This window comes from Ahaetulla prasina, chromosome 1, assembly GCF_028640845.1.
Source record: "Ahaetulla prasina isolate Xishuangbanna chromosome 1, ASM2864084v1, whole genome shotgun sequence".
Lineage (NCBI taxonomy): Eukaryota > Metazoa > Chordata > Lepidosauria > Squamata > Colubridae > Ahaetulla > Ahaetulla prasina.
In genome coordinates this window covers 362,557,078-362,579,902 of record NC_080539.1, presented here as the reverse complement: position 1 = coordinate 362,579,902, position 22,825 = coordinate 362,557,078, and the positions used below count along the sequence as shown (strand labels likewise).

Below are 22,825 nucleotides of genomic sequence, written 5' to 3'. Positions count from 1 at the left end.
AAAGTCCCTCTCGCCCCGGTCCTCTTTGTGAAGAAGAAGACAGGGGACTTGCGCCTATGCTGTGATTACCGCCGGCTAAACGCCATTACGGTGCGGAATCGCTACCCCCTGCCGCTCATCCCGGAGCTACTGGAAAGGTTGCGGGAGGCCACGATCTTCACCAAGCTCGATCTCCGGGGGGCCTACAACCTGGTGCGGATACGAGAAGGAGTTCAGTTCACAGCCCGCTTCTGGAAGAGCCTGATGGCCGCGTTGGAGGTGCAGGTATGTCTGTCGTCATCGCACCATCCGGAGACCGACGGGGGTACAGAGAAGGTCATCGGTATACTGGAACAGTATCTCCGTTGCTTCATCAACCAGCAACAGGACAACTGGGCTGACTACCTGTCCCTGGCGGAGTTTGCTTTTAACAACTCTCAGCACACCTCTACTCAGATGACCCCGTTCTTTGCCAATGTGGGGTACCATCCGCGGCTCTTCCCTCTGGCACCACCGGACTCTCCTGTTCCCGAAACGCAGACCTTCCTGACGGAATTGCATGCGGTCCAACAGTTGGAATGTCAGCAGCTGAATCGCGCAAAGGTGGGCTACAACGGTCCGCCGACCGCTCCCGACGGGCAACGCCCCGCTGGCAGTTGGAGACCGGGTGTGGCTCTCCACCAAACACCTCCCGTCCGACCGCCCGGTAAAGAAGTTGGACCACCGATTCATCGGCCCGTTCCCTGTCGAGGCAGTCATCAACCCGGTAGCCTACCGACTGACCCTGCCACGATCCATGCGGATCCACCCCGTTTTTCACCGGTCCCTTCTGGTTCCTGAGGCCACACCGAGTCCCCTTCGGTGCCCAACAGCACCCGTCACTGTCGCTGAGGACGGATCTGAGGAATACGAAGTCCACAGCATACGAGACTCTCGCTGGCTAAAGGGTCGTTTCCAATATTTGATCGCGTGGAAGGGATACGGGACTGATTTCTCCTGGGTAGATGCCTCCGACGTTCATGCCCCTGACCTGGTGCAGGCCTTCCATGAGCAGAACCCAGCCCGACCGCATCCCGATCGTCAGCCCCGGGGGAAGGGCCCTGCGGTGAGGGATAGTGTTGTGACCCAGGTTCCTGGACCCAGACTCCTGGACTCGGATGATTCAGAAAATGAGGGAGAAGACCTGGCAAGCCCTGCTTCTCTTGAGCCCTCTCCCTCCCTGGCACCCACTCAGAGGGAGGGGCCGGCGGGGCCTGATTCTCCCGGGCTTTCTTCTGATTTGGCAACGCCCCAAGAACAGTTTTGGAGGGACGCAAGGTTACGAAGGCTTGATCGGCGTGCGCAGCAGCGGAAGAGTTGGGACAAAGCCAAGTCATAATTGTCATGCAGTGACATCTGCAGAGACTATAAATAGGAGGCGGGACTTCCTGGTTTTTTGTCTCGGACAAAACAATGAATTTGGCGCAAGCTAATTCATGGAGGGAAGAATATATTCGTGAGTAATTCTGGCCTTATCTATAATTTCCTCGTTATCTCCAGAAACTTGGCAGGCCCGTGGGTAGACGTGGCCAGGACATGTATCTATGTAAATAAAAGGAAAAAAAAGGAAGGCCTCTGACGGACTCTTTGCTGGGAGTATTGGGGGAAGGGAAACAGAACAGGTAGGCACGTTGGTGCTCTTATGCACGCCCCTTACAGACCTCTTAGGAATGGGGTGAGGTCAATGGTAGATAGTTTTTGGTTAAAGCTTTGGGGATTTTGGGAAGAGACCACAGAGTCTGGTAGTGCATTCCAGGCATTAACAACTCTGTTTCTGAAGTCATATTTTCTGCAATCAAGATTGGAGCGGTTCACATTAAGCTTAAACCTACTGTGTGCTCGTGTATTGTTGTGATTGAAGTTGAAGTAGTCTTCAACAGGAAGGACGTTGTAACATGATTCTATGAGTTAAGCTCAAGGCGACAGAGTTCTAAATTTTCTAAACCCAGGATTTCAAGTCTGGTGGCATAAGGTATTTTGTTGTAATCAGAGGAGTGGAGAACTCTTCTTGTAAAATATTTCTGGACACGCTCAATTGTATTAAAGTCTGAAATGAGGTATGGGTTCCAGACAGGCGAGCTGCATTCAAGAATTGGTCTGGCAAATGTTTTATATGCTCTGGTTAGTAGTGTAGTGTTTCTGGAGAAGAAGCTATGCAAGATTAAGTTTACAACTCTTAAAGCCTTTTTTGCGATGTAGTTGCAGTGGGCTTTGGCACTTAGATCATTTGATATGAAAACTCCAAGGTCTTTAACGGGGTGGGGGTCATCTATAAGGTAGTGTCCATTGACCTTATATTAAGTGTTCAGATTCTTTTTTCCAATGTGTAAGACAGAGCATTTGTTGGTTGAGATTTGGAGTTGCCAAGTTTTTGACCATTCCGACACAAAGTCAAGGTCTCTTTGAAGGGTAGCTGTATTGTTGGTAGTGTTAAATAGTGTAACATCGTCAGCGAAGAGAACACAATTGCTTATAATATGGTCACAGAGATCATTAATGTATAATATAAAAAGTGTTGGTCCAAGAACGCTGCCTTGGGAACCGCCGCTATTGACAGGAACAGGATTTGATAGGGCCCTGCCTATTTTGACCACTTGTTGTCTGTTTGACAGGAACGCTGTTATCCAATTGTGGAGGGGTCCGGAGATTTCCTGCTTAGGCAGGAAATCCTATACCATTTCAAACAAATGGTTATCCAATGTCTTTATTTCTTTTAAAAAAATATTTTTTATTAAACAGATTTTTTTTAAAAAGAGACAAAAACAAAAACAAAAAAGAAATATTAATACTTTCTTCTTTGCAACAGTTTCGCGTTGGTGATCAATACTTACACATTTTCTCCCTTATCCTAATGTATCTTTTATACATATATTTCTAATATATCATATGTATCTCACTATAATATATTATATTATTCTAATTATTTTATTTACATATATACTTAGATATACACATGTACCCAATTTCCTTTCCACAATTTCTGTTTCTTCCTATTTGTTCTTCTGTTTCTACTCCTAGTTTATCCGTTATTTAATCTTTCCTTGCACATTTCCCCCCCCCTTTTCCTCCAACCATTTATACCATCTCTCCCATACTAAATAATATTCTGTTTCCTCTTTTTCTTGTATCTCCTTCATAAGCTTATCCATTTCTGCACATTCCATGATTTTTCTAATTACATTGTCTTCAGATGGTATATTGTTATTTTTGGTTATCCAATGTCTTTAAAACCACCAGGGTTGTAGCATTCACAACTCCTGGAGGCAAGTTGTTCCACTGATTAATTGTTCTAACTGTCAGGAAATTTCTCCTTGGTTCTAGGTTGCTTCTCTCCTTGATTAGTTTCCATCTATTGCTTCTTGTCCTTCCTTCAGGTACTTTGGAGAATAGCTTGACTCCCTCTTCTTTGTGGCAGCCCCTGAGGTATTGGAACACTGCTATCATGTCTCCCCTAGTCCTTCTTTTCATTAAACTAGACATACCGAGTTCCTGCAACTGTTCTTCATATGTTTTAGCCTCCAGTCCCCTAATCTTTTTTGCTCTTCTCTGCACTCTTTCTAGAATTTCAACATCTTTTTTAATTGTGGCGACCAAAACTCTGGTGGCTCAGCAGACTATGTCTGTCTGTTATTAACACAGCTGCTTGCAATTACTGCAAGTTCAAGTCCCACCAGGCCCAAGGTTGACTCAGCCTTCCATCCTTTATAAGGTAGGTAAAATGAGGACCCAGATTGTTGGGGGCAATAAAAGTTGACTTTGTATATAATATACAATTGGATGAAGACTATTGCTTAACACAGTGTAAGCCGCCCTGAGTCTTCGGAGAAGGGCAGGATATAAATTCAAATAAAAAAACAAACTGGATGCAATATTCCAAGTATTCCAATTTGTGGCTTTATGAAAAACCCAGAAGTTTCTGATGGAGATGCGGAAGGGGACTACAAGTCGTGTTTGCGAATCATCCCAGCTTTAGTTCCCAGATAGAGGCCCAAAGGTGTGGCAAACCACCATCAATCCCAATATACCAGGTAGATAACTCTGTGGTGGTGAAGCTGAAGGCAACTCTGGCCAACACTTCACCATCCTCACCGAGAGATCTGTCCGGACTTCTTGTAAGGTGTAGTTCTCCCTTGTTTGATGCTGGGAAATTAACCAACCAATACTACAGATAGTGTCCAATCAAATTCAAGTCACAACTCCTAAACTTAATCTACAGGTCAGGGATTTCTTCAGTCTTACATCCAAAAACTAACTAACGATTATGTGTTGCTTTTCAGGATTGGTCCTGAGGACTTCAAAAAAAAAAGCAGGAGGTATACAAAAAAAAAAAGATGTTGGAAAAAGGGAGAGACCACCTTCCATGGCCTCACATTCTTTTGCTTTGGTCCACTTATTATATGACTTCTGAAAGATAAACACCTCAGGTGAGGTGGCCTTTAATAGGAGCAAAATGCACATCCCTGGCATAGAGCCATGGTTGGCGCAGTGGTTAGGATGCAGTATTGCAGGCTAACTCTGCCCACAGCTGGGAGTTCGATCCTGACTGGCTCAAGGTTGACTCAGCCTCCCATCCTTCTGAGGTCAGTTAAAATGAGGACCCAGATTGTTGGGGGCAATAGGCTGTAAACCGTCCGGATGTAAAGGACTTTTAAGTCTAAGCTATTGCTAGTGCTATGGACAGTACTGACATATCGAAAGATTTGTCACTTTATAGTGAGATAGGTAGCATATAAATGTAATAAATAAGTAAGCAAGCAAGGCAAACTACGAGAGAGTAAATGACCAAGTTGCAATTGAAGGGCCTCATGGAACATGGCATGATGAAATCTAATGGGTTGATAATGGCATCCATGGGAAGGTCTGTATCAAAATGGGAGGAATGATCAGGTAATTGAAGCTCTGCCTCTTTTCATGTCTTTCACACTCATCCCATGGACACAAAAGGGGTGGGGCTTCAATTGCCTGGTCTTGCCTACCTTCCTTGTTAATTTTTTTAACCCCTTAATAGTTGATGTAGCTGTCACATTACCTGGTTCTCTAAAAGAATTGGGTGGAATTCATGCATTTTAGATGCTTTTCTAAAGAAAAATGTCTCCCAAGTTGCCAAAAGGTCATAGTTACAAAAAGCCCCCTAAAATGTCGTAAGTCTGAGGCGGCCTCAACCAGGGGCAGGTTTCAAAACCCATCGCGACTGGTTTGCTTGTGGGCGTGCTTGCACTCGTGCCTGCATGCAGTGCTTCTGTGCATGCGCAGAAGCATCTAGGCAGGTGGGTGGAGCCTCCTGTCGCCGCTGCTACTGGTTCTCCCAATCCGGGATGAACCGGTAGCAACCCACCACTGGCCTCAACCCTAAACCTCCAAATTCTCTAGCACAGAGGTCTCCAACCTTGGTCCCTTTAAGACTTGTGGACTTCAACTCCCAGAGTTCCTCAGCCAGCTTTGCTGGCTGAGGGACTCTGGGAGTTGAAGTCCACAAGTCTTAAAGGGACCAAGGTTGGAGACCCCTGCTCTAGCACACTTTCTTTTCTCTCCCACCTGTAAGACCAACCTAGCTCTTTCTCCACAGGAACGGAGGTCCCTGTGTATATAAAAGTTAAACTTACGTTTCCATGGTGACAGCTCTGCTGTGGCCTGCATGAGCCACAAACCCTCTGTTTTACCCAGGCAAATCTAATCAACAGCAAATTTAAATCCACCATCTCCACCATGGCACCATCCAAATGTTTTGGACTACAACTGCTGTCAGTCACAACTAGCATAGCCAACAGCCCATGGCTGGTCCTGTTAAGAAGTAAAGGTAGTCCTCGACTTATGACCACAATTAAGCCCAAAATTTCTGTTGTTAAGTGAGAAATTGGTTAAGTGAATTTTGCCCCATTTTACGACCTTTCTTGCCACAGTTGTTGAGTGATTCACTGCAGTTGATAAGTAAGGAACCCAGTTGTTAAGTGAATCTGGCTTCCCCCCTTGACTTTGCTTGTCAGAAGGTCACAAAAGGGGATCTTGGGATACAGCAGCCATCATAAGTATGAACCAGTTGGCAAATATCCGAATTTCAATCACATGAAAGGTCGAACTGTGAAAAATGGTCATAAGTCACTTTTTTTCAGTGCTGTTGTAACTTTGAACGGTCACTGTTGTAAATCGAGGACTAACTGTACCATCTCCACGCCTCTTGGCTGAGAAAAGCCAGTTTCAGATCATAACCTGGCTACCCAAGGCTGTATCTCTGAGACCAAAAAGGGCAGGAGACTCACTTTTAATCATGTTGACGTCATTGGCCCCGTCTCCAATGGCCAAGGAGATGGAGTTCTTGTGTCTCTTCACCATTTGTACAATGAGGGCCTTCTGCTTGGGCGTGACCCTGCAGCAGATCACAGCTTGGCAGGTGGTAGCCAGTTCCACAAATGCTTTTTCAATGAGGTTTCCATGCTCCTTGCTGATGTCCGCAGTCCGGAAGCGCAAGTGCTCCAAAAGTCCTTTCTTCTTCTTTGCTTTCTTGTTCTCCTCCGTGTGAAAGATTTTCTCCTGGGGAGAAATGAAGCCCAGACACATAACCCAAGGGTCTGATTTCCTTGCCCAGAATTATAGCTGTCCTACCAAGAACGGTTGCTGGAATTGAGTAAATCTAGTTTAATGAAGAGAAGGACTAGGAGTGATATGATAGCAGTGTTCCAATATCTGAGGGGCTGCCACAAAGAAGAGGGAGTCAAACTATTCTCCAAAGCACCTGAAGGCAGGACAAGAAGCAATGGATGGAAACTAATCAAAGAGAGAAGCAGCTTAGAACTAAGGAGAAATTTCCTGACAGTTAGAACAATTACACAGTGGAACAGCTTGCCTCTAGAAGTTGTAGATGCTCCAACACTGGAGGTTTTAAGAAGAGATTGGACAACCATTCATCTGAAATGGTATAGGGTTTCCTGCCTAAGCAGGGGGCTGGACTAGAAGACCTCCAAGGTCCCTTCCCACTCTGTTTTCCTGTAATTCTATTATTCTGTTACCTCAGTCATTAGAGCAGTCAAGGAACTCTTAATTAAAAAGTAGGCTTTCCCCTATCTTGATGGAAATCCCTTCCTCTGAATTTCTCATACGTCATTAAAAAAACCCAGCTACAGTTAGTTCTTGACTTACAAAAGTTTATTTAGTGATCGTTCAAAGTTAACAACGGCATTGAGAAAAGTCACTTGTCACTGTTTTTCACATTTACAACCGTTGCGGCATCCCCATGGTCACGTGATCAAAATTCGGGTGCTTGGCAACTGACTCGTATTTATGACGGTTGCAGTGTCGCATGATCAACTTTTGCAAGCTTCTGACAAGCAAAGTCAAGGGGAAAACCAGATTCACCTAAAAACCTTGTTGCTAAGTTAAATTAACAACCAGCGAATCACTGAAATTGTTAAGTTAGTGACAACCTTGTTACTAAGGTAACAGTTACAGTGATTCACTTAACAACGGGGCAGAATGCACTTTTAAAAATCTTTTTTTTAAAAAAAAAATAATTTTTATTAAACTTTTAACTTTTAAAAACAAAATAAAGAAAAATACAACGAAAACAAAAACACATTAAAAACACATAACAGACATAACATTACATATTTTACAGCTTGCCATATCGGCATAAATATATATTCTCTGTTCTTATTCAATCGTTCCTCTACATTGGTATCTATTTACATTGGTATCTATTTACCAATCCGTCCTTATCCGGTTAACACAATTCAATGGTTTACACTTCCTGGTTTTAACTTAATTAGGTTAACATTCCAATTTATTATTTTGATTTCTTTTTTCTAACCAATCATATAATTTATTCCACACTTTGTAGTATTCCGACTCTCCCCTTTCCTTAATTTCTAGTGTTATCTTGTCCATTTCTGCACTTTTAAAAATCTTTTATTTAGCAACAAATGTTGGGCTCAATGGAGGTCATAAATCAAGGATTACCCGTACTCTAGAGAAGAGGGACCCATTAAAAATGGGAGGGAAGGAAGGTAGGAAGGAAGGAAGGACTTACAAGGAAGTCCCCAGTGACCACCAGGGCTTTTTTGACATGCGATGCCTGGTAAGGAAGAAAAGAGCCAATGTTGCACAGGGCTTCACCACTGCCAGCCAAACTGTTGGTGCTGTACCAGGCTGGTTCAAGAATCTCCCTGAAAAACAAGATGGCGGGGAAACAAGGGCAGGTGTCTTGAACCCGGAAGCGCAAGTTATCATCCTGATTGAAATCACTAGTGTTGAGCCACTTGTCCAAGATTTATCTGCAACATCCAACCCTCCCATCCTTCGCCTGTGAATTCTACAGGATGTTCATGAAAAGTTTAATTTATATATAACAACAGAGTTGGAAGGGACCTTGGAAGCCTTCTAGTCTAATCCCCTGCCCAGGCAGGAAACCCTACACCATCTCAGTCAGATGGTTATCCAACATTTTCTTAAAAATTTCCAGTGTTGGAGCATTCACAACTTCTGCAGGCAAGTCGTTCCACTTATTAATTGTTCTAACTGTCAGGAAATTTCTCCTTAGTTCTAAGTTGCTTCTTTCTTTGATCAGTTTGTGTAATGTATCTTTAAATGTTTTGGCGGGAAACAAGCACGTTGCTGATTGATTAAAGCCGCCGGTTGAACTGTATATAAGGAGAGGTTTTTCCCCAGCCTGGTTGCTGGGTTCACCATATATTAAAGAGCTGTTGTCACTACCCTGGTCTCCAGCCTCGTTACTTCCCGAACTTAACAGTTTGCACCCATTGCTTCTTGTTCTACCCTTGGGTGCTTTGGAGAACAGCCCGACTCCCTCTTCTTTGTGGCAACCCCTGAGATATTGGAACACTGCTATCATGTCTCCCCTAGTCCTTCTTTTTATTAAACTAGATTTCTTATTTCTTTTTTCTTTTCCAAAGAAAAGTTTAATTTCTGAGTCCGAGATAAAGACAAAGAAAAAAACTGACAGTTCAGGAACAGAGTCTGTATTTGGCCTGCACTCAAACAAGTTCAAAGCATTGTCAAGGAGAAGTTCAACCTAGATGTTAGGAGAAATTTTCGGACTGTGAGAACACTCAACCAATGGAACAGCACTTGCCTTCAGAAATTGTGGGAGCTTCATCACTGGAAGCTTTCAAGAAGAGACTGGACTGCAAAATGTGCCCCCCCCACACACCCCGAGCTCCGTTTTCACTGGCAGAGGGTTGCAGGAGGCTGTCCCAGCCAAAAACAGAGATCGGCAGCCCATTTTCCCTGGCAGAGGCACCACGTACCGATCCTTCGCTATTTCCAGGGCAGCCCCATGGGCCAGATCTAAGCACCCTGTGGGCCGGATCTGGCCCGTGAGCCTTGAGTTTGACATCCCTGATCTAGGGTTTCCAAACAACACCTGATTATTTCTGTGTTTGAGTTACTTCCTTTCACTTGCCCACCACAGACATCCAAACACATCTTTCATAGGTCTGTACCTGATTTCACTCTCTTCCAGAATGGTCATGTCTTCGGAAAGGAGTTGACAAGCAAACCCAATATTGACAGCAGTTTCTGCAAACATAATGAAGACCAGAAATGGGATTAAAAGCTGGAGTCTACATTCTCTTCTATTTCTGCTTCCATCCCTGAAACATTTTTTTTTAAAAAGACTACAGGTAGTCCTTGACTTATCACCACAATTGAGCCCAAAATTTATGTTGCTAAGCGAGACAGTGAAGTGAATTTTGCCCTATATTACCTTTCTTTCCACAGTTGTTCAATGAATCAGTGCAGTTGTTAAATTAGTAACACGATTGTTAAGGGACTCTAGCTTCCCCATTGACTTTGCTTGTCAGAAGGTCCATAAGGTGGATCGCATGACCCCCAGGACACTGCAACGGTTATAAATGCTAGTTAGTTAGCCAAGATTTTGAATTTTAATCAGGTGACTGTGAGAATGCTGCAACAGTCGTAAGTGTGAAAAATGGTCAGGTCACTAAATAAACTTTTGTAAGTCAAGGACTACCTATATATCTGAAAATATGGATATCTCTATCTAAATGTGTTAAGGGTACAGTGAGTAATGCATTTCAGTTTGTTTATTCGGTTAACTTTTCAGATTCTTTACTTAGCTGTGGGGATGTGCCTTGAAGCATAGTGAAATAACTGACAATCCCTTAGAAAAGAATGTCATTTCTGAAGGATTCCCTGGGACTAGAGCAGGGGTCTCCAACCTTGGCAACTTTAAACCTGGAGGACTTCAACTCCCAGAATTCCCCAGGCAGCTTTGCCGGCTAGGGAATTCTGGGAGTTGAAGTCCTCCAGACTTAAAGTTGCTAAGGTTGGAGACCCCGGGATTAGAGAGTCATGAATTGATGATAATAATAATAATAATAATAATAATAATAATAATAATAATAATAATAATAATAATAATAATAATAATAATAATAATAATAATAATGTTTTAATTTGTATACCGCCCTTCTCCTGAAGGACTCAGGTTATCATCATGATGGAGGTACCTTGCTTATCTCCTGTTAGCACCCAAACTTTGATGTCCCCTCTTTTGAGCAGATGAATGGTCTCAGGGACCCCATCTTGTAATTTGTCCTCTATGGCTGTGGCCCCCAAAAGCTGAAAGAACAAAACAAGACTTGATTCAAAACTTCACAGTACAAACTTCACCGTATAAATTTCATAGTACAGTACAGGTAAACCTCGACATACGACCCAGTTGAGCCCAAAATTTCAAAATACAACCATTTGTGCAGTGATCGTTCAAAGTTGCAACGTGACTGAAAAAAATGACTCGTGACCATTTTTCATATTACAACTGTTGCCGCATTCCCATGGTCATGTGGTCCAAATTCAAATGTTCGGTATCCTGCATGCATTTTTGATGGTTGCCATGTCCTGGGGTCATGTGACCACCTTTTGCAACCTTCTGAGAAGCAAAGTCAGTGGGGAAGCCAGATTCACTTAACAACCGTGTCACTGGCTTAACAACTGCAGTGGTTCACTTAACAATTGTGCCAAGGAAGGTTGTGAAATGGGGCAAAACTCAATGGTCTGGCTTAGCAATGGAAATTTTGGGGCCAATTGTGGATGTAAGTCGAGGACTACCTGTATGGCAATATCAAATAATGTCAACTCTCAGAAATGGCACAATATCCAAGATCTCCCATTGACTTGGCAGTCAGTTCAGACCAAAACCAATGTTTACCTTAAGATTCTGCTCAAGCTCCTCATATACTTTGTCCAACTCTTGGGCCCGGCCCTGTAATAAGATGCTCGCTGCATGGTGTTTCTTGCTCCACAGAGTGTAGTCCTTCTTGTCCACCTCTTTCATAGCCAGGCATAACGTCCTCAAGGTCTCCGCTGCAAAACTCTGGGGGAAGAGGACAAGCATGGGTTTCTCAGGAGGTGGCATTTGCTATGGATTTGTGTGCCTATTTGTGAGATTCTCATCCAAACTTTCCTCCAGCAGTGTATGTAGCAGAATAATAGAGTTGGAAGGGACCTTGGAGATCTTCTAGTCCAGGGGTGTCAAACGCAGTTTCATTGAGGGCCGCATCAGGATGTGTTTGATCTCGGGGGGCCAGGGGGGGAATGGCCGGGGGCGCATGGCTAGCTCAACGTCACTCATGTCGGGGGCACCTGTGGTAGCCGGAGCACTTTGCAAGCAAAAATGGGCTCCTGAGCTCCATTTTCATCTGCGACAGACTCCTGCAACCCTCTGCCAACGAAAATGGAGCTCAGGAGGACAACGTGCGGCCCTCGCGAGCTCTGTTTTCAGCTGCGACGGCCTCCTGCAACCCTCTGCCAGTGAAAACAGAGCTCCGGAGGGCCCTCCCGAGCTCCTTTTTCACTAGCAGAGGCACCACGGGCCGGGGAGGCCCCACAGGCCAGATCTAAGCACCCTGCAGGCTGGATTCGGCCCACGGGCCTTGAATTTAACACCCCTGGTCTAGTCCAACTCTCTACACAAGCAGGAAACCCTATTCCATTTCAGACAAGTGGTTATCCAATCTCTTCTTAGTTCAGGTTTTTTTCCCTGGGCGAAAAGTGATTGGCTCAAAATTAAGCAGAGAAATTAGGTGGTGTTGATTGTAATTAAAGCCATCAAGATGACAGCTGAACTGCAAGATTGAAGCTCCCCCCCACTTCCTTTTAACAGACGTTGATGCACCTAAAAATGGGGCGGAGCTTCAGCTAGTTAATCATGGCTCCCTTCTTGGCTTTTCTATACAATACAGAACTTACATCCAGTGCTTTGATGGTGCAACCTTCGTTGATCTGGTCACTGTGGAGTCTTTCTAGGATCACAGAATCTGCCCCCTTGGTGTAAAGCTTGATGCAACCTTCAGGGTCTTGCACTGAGAAAAAGAGATAAGGATATTTATGCCAGGGGTCTCCAACCTTGGCAACTTTAAGCCTGGCGGACTTCAACTCCCAGAATTCTGGGAGTTTATTTATTTTATTTATTTATTATTTCAATTTCTATACCGCCCTTCTCCCGAAGGACTCAGGGCGGTTTACAGCCAGCTAAGAACAACAAATATAAACATTAAAAAAACAAATTTAAAAGATTAATGTAAATAGGCTGAAAATTCTAAAAACTGCTAAAAAAAAACCATTAAAAAACTATTAGGCCAGTCCTGCACGATAAAATAAAAGAGTCTTCAACTCACGCTGGAAGGCCCGGAGGTCAGGGAGTTGGCGTATCCCTGGGGGTAGCTCGTTCCAGAGGGCAGGAGCCCCCACCGAGAAGGACCTCCCCCTGGGGGTCGCCAGTCGACATTGTCTGACTGACGGCACCCTGAGAAGACCCTCTCTGTGGGAGCGCACTGGTCGATGGGAAGCCACCGGTAGCAGCAGGCGGTCCCATAAGTAACCCGGTCCTAAGCCATGGAGCACTTTAAAGGTGATAACCAACACCTTGAATTGCACCCGGAAGGCAACCGGAAGCCAGTGCAGCCTGCGCAGGATAGGTGTTATATGGGAGCTTCGAGCCACTCCCTCAATCACCCGCGCGGCCGCATTCTGGACGAGTTGAAGTCCGCCAGGCTTCAAGTTGCCAAGGTTGGAGACCCCCTGATTTATGCCAGCTTGCATTTATCTGTTGGTTTGTTTCCCTGCTTGTTTGTTAGATTCACATTTGATTTACCCTCCAAGCACTCAATTCTTAGGATAAGTTGATCCAAGTTATACATGAGTTTTCATGCCTGAGGTCAGAACATTTAAACCTGAGTTACTCTGTTTCTAGATCAGTGATGGGAAACGTTTTGGGCTCAACGTGTCAAAAATTCAGAAAATGCCTAACTTGATTCTGCAGGCATGTCACACAACCTACCCACCTCCAACAAAAAAGCAACAATTCTCTATATCTCCCCCCCCCCACATCCCTAGCCTTCATTTCCCCACCAATCAATTAGAACTGAAGAAGCTTCCTGGATGAGAAGCAAAATGTTTTCAAAGCAAAAAACCAAGAAGGTAAGAGTAACAGTGTTGGAAGGGACTTTGGAGGTCATTTAGTCCAACCCCCTGTCCGGTTGCCTCTTGGAAAAAGTATCTTTGGGATATCTCCCAGTTTACTTTGTCTTAAAACAATTACATTTAATATTAATTTATCCCGATTCAGCAGCAGGTAAGGAGTGAACATGGAGTCACACAGACACAAAATTCTTATCTGTTGCCTTCACTTTTCTTTTGCCAATTTTGGCTCAGATTTTAAGGCATTTTGTTTCTCGCCAGATTTACTTAGTTGCATTAATTTATATGCCACCGCTTCCTATTGTTCTAAGCTGCGTTCAGTAAAACAGATGCATCTGCCTAATCCTCCTTTAAAAGAAATCCTCCACTTTTTAAAAAAACAGATTTTCTTTCTAATCCTGCACATTTGCCCAAATACCCATTAGACAAGCTATACTTTGCAACTCAACAAATACTCACCTAAAACAGACATCCGCTTTCTCACACTGTTGAAATCTAGCAATGCCAGCACCTTGTAAGTCCGTTGTATGCCCAGTTCACTTATCGTGATGGTATCTTGAGTGCGGGAGAGAAAGACATAACCCAGGTTTCTGGCAGCTGTTACCAGGGCTTCCTCATCTGGAGAAGCAGCTTGGTAAACAAGCTCACCTAAAAACAAAAAGATTAGACCATAATCAAAAGAGTGTCCCAGATATTTAATGAAAAGAAGGACTACGGGTTTTGTGTCTTGTCCGCTCTCACCGCAGCCGGGGTCTGCTTATCTGCTCCCGAACACGGAGGAATGTATGCCTCCCGGCCCCAGTTCTGGCTCCATGCCCAGACAAGCTGCAGAGGAGGGAGCATCCCCCGGTCCCAGCCCTGGCTCCATGCCCAGGCAAACGGAGCAGTTAGACCCCTCCCCCTCCTCCACAGCATGTGAGCCTGAGGAAAGTTTACTTCCAACAACAGCTGATTGGAGTGACCCTCGCATCAGAAGATTGGATAGGCGGAGGCAACAGAAGGAAGGGAGGGGCAGGCCTTAATGAGTGCTGAGTCATGGAGCCACACCCCATGGCCTATATAAAGGATCTGCTTTCTGGCAGTCTCTGAGTCAGGCAAAGTCTACCTTATCTTGCTGAAGTCACTTACTGGTCTCCTGCCTGCTCTGAGGACTTTGCTAGGACTTTGGGCAGAGCTGCAGAGGCAAGCCTGATTCGGATTTCCCTGACCCGGCCATCAGCGGAGGAGTGGGACACGACAACGGGTGCCGTGATAGCAGTCAATATCTAAGGGGCTGCCACAAAGAAGAGGGGGTCAAAACACCTGAAGGCAGAACAAGCAGCAATGGATGGAAACTAAGCAAGGGGAGAACCAACCTAGACCTAAGGAGAAATTTCCTAACAGTGATGGATGCTTGGCGACCGACTCGCATTTATGACCGTTGTGATGTCCCGAGGTCACCTTTTGTGTCCTGACCAGCAAAGTCAATGGGAAAGCCAGATGCACTTAACAACCGTGTTACTAATTTAACAACGGCAGGGATTCACTTAAGAACTGTGGCAGGAAAGGTCATAAAATGAGTGCAGAAAGAGTGCAGAGAAGAGCAACAAAGATGATTAGGGGACTGGAGGCTAAAACATATGAAGAACGGTTGCAGGAACTGGGTATGTCTAGTTTAACAAAAAGAAGGACTAGGGGAGACATGATAGCTGTGTTCCAATATCTCAGGGGTTGCCACAAAGAAGAGGGAGTCGGGCTGTTCTCCAAAGCACCTGAGGGCAGAACAAGAAGCAATGGGTGGAAACTGATCAAAGAAAGAAGCAACTTAGAACTAAGGAGAAATTTCCTGACAGTTAGAACAATTAATAAGTGGAACGACTTGCCTTCAGAAGTTGTGAATGCTCCAACACTGGAAATTTTTAAGAAAATGTTGGATAACCATCTGACTGAGATGGTGTAGGGTTTCCTGCCTGGGCAGGGGGTTGGACTAGAAGGCCTCCAAGGTCCCTTCCAACTCTGATGTTATGTTATGTTAAATGGGGCAAAGTTAACTTCATAAATATCTCACTTAGCAACAAAAAACTGGGGCTCAATTGTGGTCATAAGTCAAGGACTACCTGTATTATCCTGGTACATGTATATTTGCATTCATTCCTTTCTTCAATCAATCAATCAATCAATCCTACTGCTGCCTGGGGTACCTTGGGTAATCTGCTTTAGATGGGTATAAGCAAGACAGCTGATTTCACAGCACCTAGTTACTACATCTTCCCTTCTGTGCACACTACAATAAAGCAGAAAATATGGAGAAAATATTGGCTTGCAATCAGGGGTGAAATCCAGCAGGTTCTGACAGGTTCTGGAGAACCGGTAGCAGAAATTTTGAGCAGTTCAGAGAACCGGCAAATATCACCTCTGGTTGGCCCCAGAGTGGGGTAGGAATGGAGATTTTGCAATATCCTTCCCCCAGCAGTGGAGGGGGAATGGGGATTTTGCAGTATCCTTCCCCTGGAGTGGGGTGGGAATGGAGATTTTGCAGTATCCTCCCCCTGGCACACCCACCAAGCCATGCCCACCGAGCCACACCCACCAAGCCACGCTCATAGAACCGGTAATAAAAAAAATTGGATTTCACCACTGCTTGCAATGATAACAAATAAAGTGTACTTGAAATATTTTGACCTTTTTATTTTTTTATTTTATTTATTTTGTCACAACATCATACAAAAAGATTATATAGTATATACACATATAAACATATATAGGAAGAAGAAAAGAAAAACAATAGGACAGGAACGGTAGGCACGTTTGTGCGCTTATGCACGCCCCTTATGGTCCTCTTAAGAATGGGGTGAGGTCAATAGTAGAAAGTTTTTGGTTAAAGCTTTTAGGATTATGGGAAGAGACCACAGAGTCAGGTAAAGTATTCCAAGCACTGATGATTCTGTTGCAGAAGTCATATTTTCTGCAATCTAGATTAAAGCGGTTTACATTAACATTCTAAATCTTAGAGGGGCAACCTTTTCTCAAGGAAATCCATTTGAAGTTTATGCTAGCGTCTTTAGATATCTTGTCTTTTATTCTTCCTGACTTTTAAAAACTCTAGTGTATTTTTTATTATTATTATTATTTCTGCTGTGACTGTTTCTTAGGCTATTAACGGTTGCCAGGAATTGTTGTCTTTATTATCGCTCCTAAACCATTGTGTCTTCTAAACCATTTCACAAATGTTTAGTTGAAAGGCAATAAAAATCCTCACAGGATTAGCCTGAAGATAAAAAGTGTGTATGTGTTGTGGGGGAAGCCATCTATAGTTCTCTCCGGGCCTTTGATAATAGAATAAATAAACAGAAACCATCCTATGATTCTTCAGATGCTGTGATGGGTCTATAACTACCATGATCAGAATCGTGCAAGCCTTAGCATTCTTTGCAATACTCTATGAAAGTTGGACTTTGAAGAAGCAGGCTAGGAAGGGTATTGATGCTTTTGAACTCTGGTGTTGTGGAAGACTCCTGAGAATTTTGTGGACAGCCAAGAAAATAAACAAATGGATGATTGAAGAAATCAACCCAGAGTTCTCCCTCAAGGCGCGAATGACCAGGTTCAAATGATCCTACTTGGGACACATTATGTGAAGGATCTGGTGTCTGTAGAAAGCTTTAATGCCAAGATAGGTGAACCTATTGCAATGCTGTCTACATGGGGCTCCCCTTGAAGAGTACCCGGAAACTCCAACTGGTCCAGAATGCGGCTGCGCGGGTGATAGAGGGAGCACCTCGAGGCTCCCATGTGACACCTCTCCTGCGCAGTCTGCACTGGCTCCCAGTGGTCTTTCGGGTGCAATTCAAGGTGTTGGTTACTACCTTTAAAGCGCTCCATGGCATAGGACCAGGTCCTTACGGGACCTCCTACAGCTGCCAGTAGCCTCCCATCGACCTGTGCGCTCCCACAGGGTGGGCCTTCTCAGGGTGCCGTCGGCCAAACAATGTCGGCTGGCGACTCCCAGGGGGAGAGCCTTTTCTGTGTGGGCTCCGGCCCTCTGGAATGAGCTGCCTCTGGGGCTTCATCAACTCCCCGACCTCCGGACCTTTCGCCGCGAGCTGAAGACGCTTTTGTTTCATCGCGTAGGGCTAGCTTAAATGTAGTTTTAAATGGGGTTTTTATTCTTATTTTAGTTTTTTATGCCATATATTGAATCAGTTTTTTATACTGTTCTTAATCTGTATTATATGCATTTTATTGACTGTAAACCGCCCTGAGTCCTTTGGGAGAAGGGCGGTATACAAATCAAATCAAATCAAATCAAATCAATCAATCAATCAATCAATCAGTCTGCATCAAGGGAAGCATGCAGTGGGATATCTCAAGACCCTGTCTTAGGTCCTATACTCTTCAACTTCTTCATAAACGTCCCAAAGGTGCTTTTTTAAAAGGCAACTGGACTTTGTTTTTCCTTGAAGACATTTTGCTTCTCATCCAAGAAGCTTCTTCATTTCAGAACTGAAGAAGCTTCTTGAATAAGAAGTGAAACGTCTTCAAGGAACTGGAACTGGACTTTTGAAAAAGCACCTTTGGGACAACCATGACCTGGATGACTAAGAATCTCATTCAAAAATGATTTAGATGAGGGGATAGAACTCATCAAATTTGCAGATAACACCAAGCTGGGAAGAATAATTAATACTTTAAAAGACAAGCTTAAAATTCAGAAAGATCTTCACAGAGTTGAACGCTGGGCCCAATCCAAGAAAATGTAATTTACTGGTGAGAAAAATAAAGTTTTAAACTTAGACAAGAAAAATCAAATGCAAAAGTTTAGAATAGGTGGTACCTTGCATAACAGCATTAACTGTGAGAGGGATTTATGGGTCTTAGTGGACCACCACTTAAGTTGCAGGATTTTGGGTATGTCTAGTTTAATGAAAAGAAGGACTAGGAGGTGACATGATAGCAATGTTCCAATATCTCAGGGGCTTCCACAAAGAAGAGGGAGTCAAGCTATTCTCCAAAGCACCTGAAGGCAGGACAAGAAGCAATGGATGGAAACTAATCAAGGAGAGAAGCAACCTAGATCTAAGGAGAACTTTTCTGATAGTTAGAACAATTAATTAGTGGAATGACTTGCTTCCAGAAGTTGTGGGTGTTCTAGTTTTAAAGAAGAGATTGGAAATCACTTTTCTGAAATGGTATAAGGTCTCCCTGCTTGAGCAGAGGGCTGGACTAGAAGATCTCCAAGGTCTTTCCCAACTCTATTGTTCTGTTAAGCGTGAGCCAGCAGTGTGTTGCAACCACCAAAAAAAATAAATGCAGCAGTCTTAGGCTGCACGAACAGCAATACAGTATCAAGATCATGGGACATGTTAATACCTGAAAGGAAGGCAAGAACCAGTGTATGGAAAATCAAAACTTGAACTAAGGAAGAATTTCCTGATTGTGAGAGTTATTAAGCTATAGCTCCAGAGCCTGAGGGGACTCCATCACAGGAGGTTTTCAGAAAAAGATTGGACAACTATTTCTCCAAAATAGTTGTGAGGACTCCTTCGCTGGGCTGGGCATTGGACTAGAAGACCTTCAAGATCCCGTCCAACCCTATGATTTTAAACTGCACAGTAGCACATTCTGTTGCTTTGATGTTTGATCTCTGCTGGTGCAGAGATGGCGTAAGGTGCATAAGGCGCAGAGGTGCTGGTGCAGAGGTGGCATATGTCATAAATACTGTTCTTGACACAGGCGTAATAAACATACCCGGTCGCCAACCCTTGTTCTGTTTCTCAAAGCAAAACTGTATCTCTTTCAGCATTGATGATGGGATGTCACATTAGAGCTAGCATTGTTTGTAACTTGGGGAGACGACGCCCTCCTTCGTCAACCCTCAGGTGCAAAGGTAATCAGATTAGGAAGAGAGTGGCTCAAGTGTTGTCGAATTAATTGCAGTTTCAAAAAAAGATTTTAATCTCTTCATATCTAATGTCAAGCAATACCTGCATCCAATGAAATGCAGTCAAGCAAATCAGGTAATTGAGATGCCAACACAACAACCAAAAGAGATAATATCTTTTTCAGTGAGATGGGACCTCCTACTGCCTCTCACCAGTATGCTCAAAAGACCTACAGCTGGCCTGTCTGAGTAATGTTAGAAAGATTAGGCATTTGTATTGGTTATCAGGGATAAATGGCTTCTCGGAAAAGTGCCAAATACATGTTTGTCTTTCTGGAACAAGAGCTTAGACATTCCAGTCTTTCCAGTTCCCATCTGAACTTTCTGTTTGAGTACAGACTATCTCCCTGCTGAGGTCAGCTCAACCTTTTCCTGAAGATCACAGCAGAACTTAAAGCCCAAATAAAGTCTATTCTATGGGGTGCAAGAGGACTTGGTATTCAGAGACGAGAGCTAATTTGATCCAGTGGTTAAGGCACCAGGTTAGAAAGCGGGAGACCATGAGTTCAAGTTCCACCTTAGCTATGAAAGCCAGCTGGTGATCTTGGCCCAGTCACTCTTTTTGAGCCCAACCTCTTTCGCAAGGTTGTTATTGTGGGGGAAATAAGAGAAGGAAGGTGTGTTGGGTATGTTCACCACAGGGGTGAGATTCAGCAAGTTCGGACTGGTTCGGGCGAACCGGATGTTAATTTTAATCTGGTTCGCCAAACCGATTGTTCCAAGGATTGGCTGACCCTGCTCACCCCATCCCACCCTGCCCCTCCCAGGAGTCTCCACGTGGTCTGTTTTGGATGCCAGGTAAGTGCAGGGCACGAGCGAAGGCTCTGGGAGGGCAAAAAATGGGCCTACTGGCAGTCCAGAAATAGACTTGTTTCCAGCCTCTGGAGGGCCTCCGGTACCCATGGGAGGCCGTTTTTTCCCTCCTGGGGGCTCCAGGATAGCCTCTGGAGCCTAGGGAAGGCAAAAAATGGGCCTACTGGAAGTACTGGAAGTCCGGAAACAGGCCCATTTTTGGCCTCCAGCAGACACGCAAAGCAAACTGGTTGTTACAACTGATGAATCCCACCACTGGTTTATCTCCTTGAGTTATGTGTAAAAACAATAAAGGCAGGATAGATTTTTTTTTTTAAAAAAAGAGGGGTGCTGGAGATTTTTCTGTTACCTCTAGTCTCAGCCTGTTATAGCTTTTAATATAACAACAGAGTTGGAAGGGACCTTGGAGGCCTTCTAGTCCAACCCACTGCCCAGGTAGGAAACCCTATACCATCTCAGATAGATGGTTATCCAACATTTTCTTAAAAATTTCCAGTGTTGGAGCATTCACAACTTCTGCAGGCAAGTTGTTCCACTTATTAATTGTTCTAACTGTCAGGAAATTTCTCCTTAGTTCTAAGTTGCTTCTCTCCTTGATTAGTTTCTACCCATTGCTTCTTGTCCTGCCCTCTGGTGCTTTGGAGAATAGTTTGACTCCCTCTTCTTTGTGGCAACCCCTGAGATATTGGAACACTGCTATCATGTCTCCCCTAGTCCTTCTTTTTATTTAACTAGACATACCCAGTTCCTGCAACCGTTCTTCATATGTTTTAGTCTCCAGTCCCCTAATCATCTTTGTTGCTCTTCTCTGCACTCTTTCTAGAGTCTCAACATCTTTTTTACATCACGGCGACCAAAACTGAATGCAGTATTCCAAGTGTGGCCTTACCAAGGCATTATAATCTTACCAAGAGCTTTGCTTGTGACCAATTCCTACAAAACTGAGATGACCCAAAGTAGAATCAACTACTAGTCTACTCACTTTCTTTCTCCTCCACCATGACAGTGTGACATAGGGCAAGCAACCGCATGTATTCCCTCACTACTGGGTCCTGGTCACGCCGGATGGTATCTAAAAGCAACTGATCGTGAAATTCCAGCTTCTTGTCTATATATTTGTTCCAGCTCAAATCCTAGGAGAAAAAGGGTCAGAGATGGGCTTGGAAACCACCAAGGATAAAGGATAATTTCCCCATTTATTGGCTCTAAATTTAAATCTAAATCTAAAGTTGGCTTTAAAACCATGTAAACCCACATCTTGGGAAGGAGGGAAAAACCATAGAGTGCAGGGGTGGGATACTTTCTTTGGCTAAGGTCCCCTTAATTGTCAGAGGGCCCCAGCACATGGAAACCTCACTGGAGGGAATGAAACTCAAATATTTTGCTCAATTTGGAAGTTATTCACTTCTTATGACCTTTCATAGAAGGCCTCCTCTTTATAGCAATAGCAGTTAGGCTTCTATACCACTTCATAGTGTAATACACCACTCTGTTTACAATGTCAGCATATTGTCCCCAATAATCTGAGTCTTCATTTGACCGATGTTCGAAGGATGGAAGCCTGAGTCAACCTCGAGGCCCATCAGGATCAAACTCCAGGCTGTGGGCAGAATTTGCCTGCAATTTTGCATTCTAACCACTGCACCACCGGGCTCCTAGTGCCCCTCTTATTTTGGGGAGTAGAGGAGAATAAATAAAATGACAATAGTTGAAATCTTGCCACTGAGGTTTAACAATGTTAATCTGGGCTTTACAGGAGAGAGGAAAGCACAAATATAGTCACAGGTGACCCACAACCTCTAGGTTGGCCACTAGTGGTGGGTTGCTCCTGGTTCACCCCGGTTCGGGCGAACTGATAGTGGCGGCGGTGGGAGGCTCCGCCCACCCACCTAGACATCATCAAAAATGATCTGCACTTGCGCAGAAGCTTCTATGCATGCACAGAAGCATCACACGCTCGCAAAGCAAGCGTGCACACCTACACACTACCGATAGAAAACTGGTAGCCCCGGGATTTGAATCCTACTACTGTTGCCCACCTATATTTTGTTAGCAACTCTTATACCCTGATTTATAACCACATATTAAAAGCTCACTCTAAAAGCTGTGTCTGGAGAACCTGCCACTTTTCAGATGTTGTTCAAGTACAGGGTAGTCCTTGATTTACGACCACGATTGGTCAAATTTCTGTTGGTAAAGCAAGGTGTTTTTAAGCAAGCCATGCCCAAGGTTATGATCTTTTTTGCCGTGGTTGTTAAGAGAATCACCACAGTTGCTCAGTGAATCACATGGTTCACTAAGTGAATCTGGCTTCTCCCATTGACTTTTTTGCTGTTGGAAGTGGTTGGGAAGGTCGCAAATGGGGATCATGTGATTCAGGGTGCTTCAATCATCGTAAACACATGCTGATTTTGATCACGTGACAATGGGGTTGCTGAGATGGTTGTAAGTGCAAGATCCAGTGGTAAGTCACATTTTCAGGGCTGCTATGAATGGTCACTAAACAAATGGTTAAAAGTTGAGGACTACCTGTATAACTTCCCCTATCAATATTCATGGCTCTTCATTTCAGGGGTCTCCAAACTTGGTAACTTTAAACCTGGCGGACTTCAACTCCCAGAA

The 22,825-nt window shown here is 44.2% G+C and overlaps 1 protein-coding gene across 2 annotated transcripts in view; it reads right to left on the bottom strand.

Moving 5' to 3' along the window:
* Window positions 1-22,825, bottom strand: part of ATP8B3 (ATPase phospholipid transporting 8B3) — a 137,712-nt gene that overhangs the window by 36,267 nt on the left and 78,620 nt on the right. For both annotated transcript variants that reach the window (XR_009152748.1, XM_058163367.1), the window contains exons 15-22: window positions 21,186-21,336; window positions 13,930-14,118; window positions 12,241-12,353; window positions 11,201-11,365; window positions 10,500-10,611; window positions 9,471-9,546; window positions 8,039-8,174; window positions 6,276-6,546 (exon numbers count right to left, since the gene is read on the bottom strand). Coding sequence is in view for 1 of the 2 variants with exons in the window: in XM_058163367.1 (XP_058019350.1) it covers window positions 6,276-6,546; window positions 8,039-8,174; window positions 9,471-9,546; window positions 10,500-10,611; window positions 11,201-11,365; window positions 12,241-12,353; window positions 13,930-14,118; window positions 21,186-21,336 (1,213 nt within the window). In the remaining variant the exon portion in view is untranslated. The remainder of the gene's footprint in view (window positions 1-6,275; window positions 6,547-8,038; window positions 8,175-9,470; window positions 9,547-10,499; window positions 10,612-11,200; window positions 11,366-12,240; window positions 12,354-13,929; window positions 14,119-21,185; window positions 21,337-22,825) is intronic.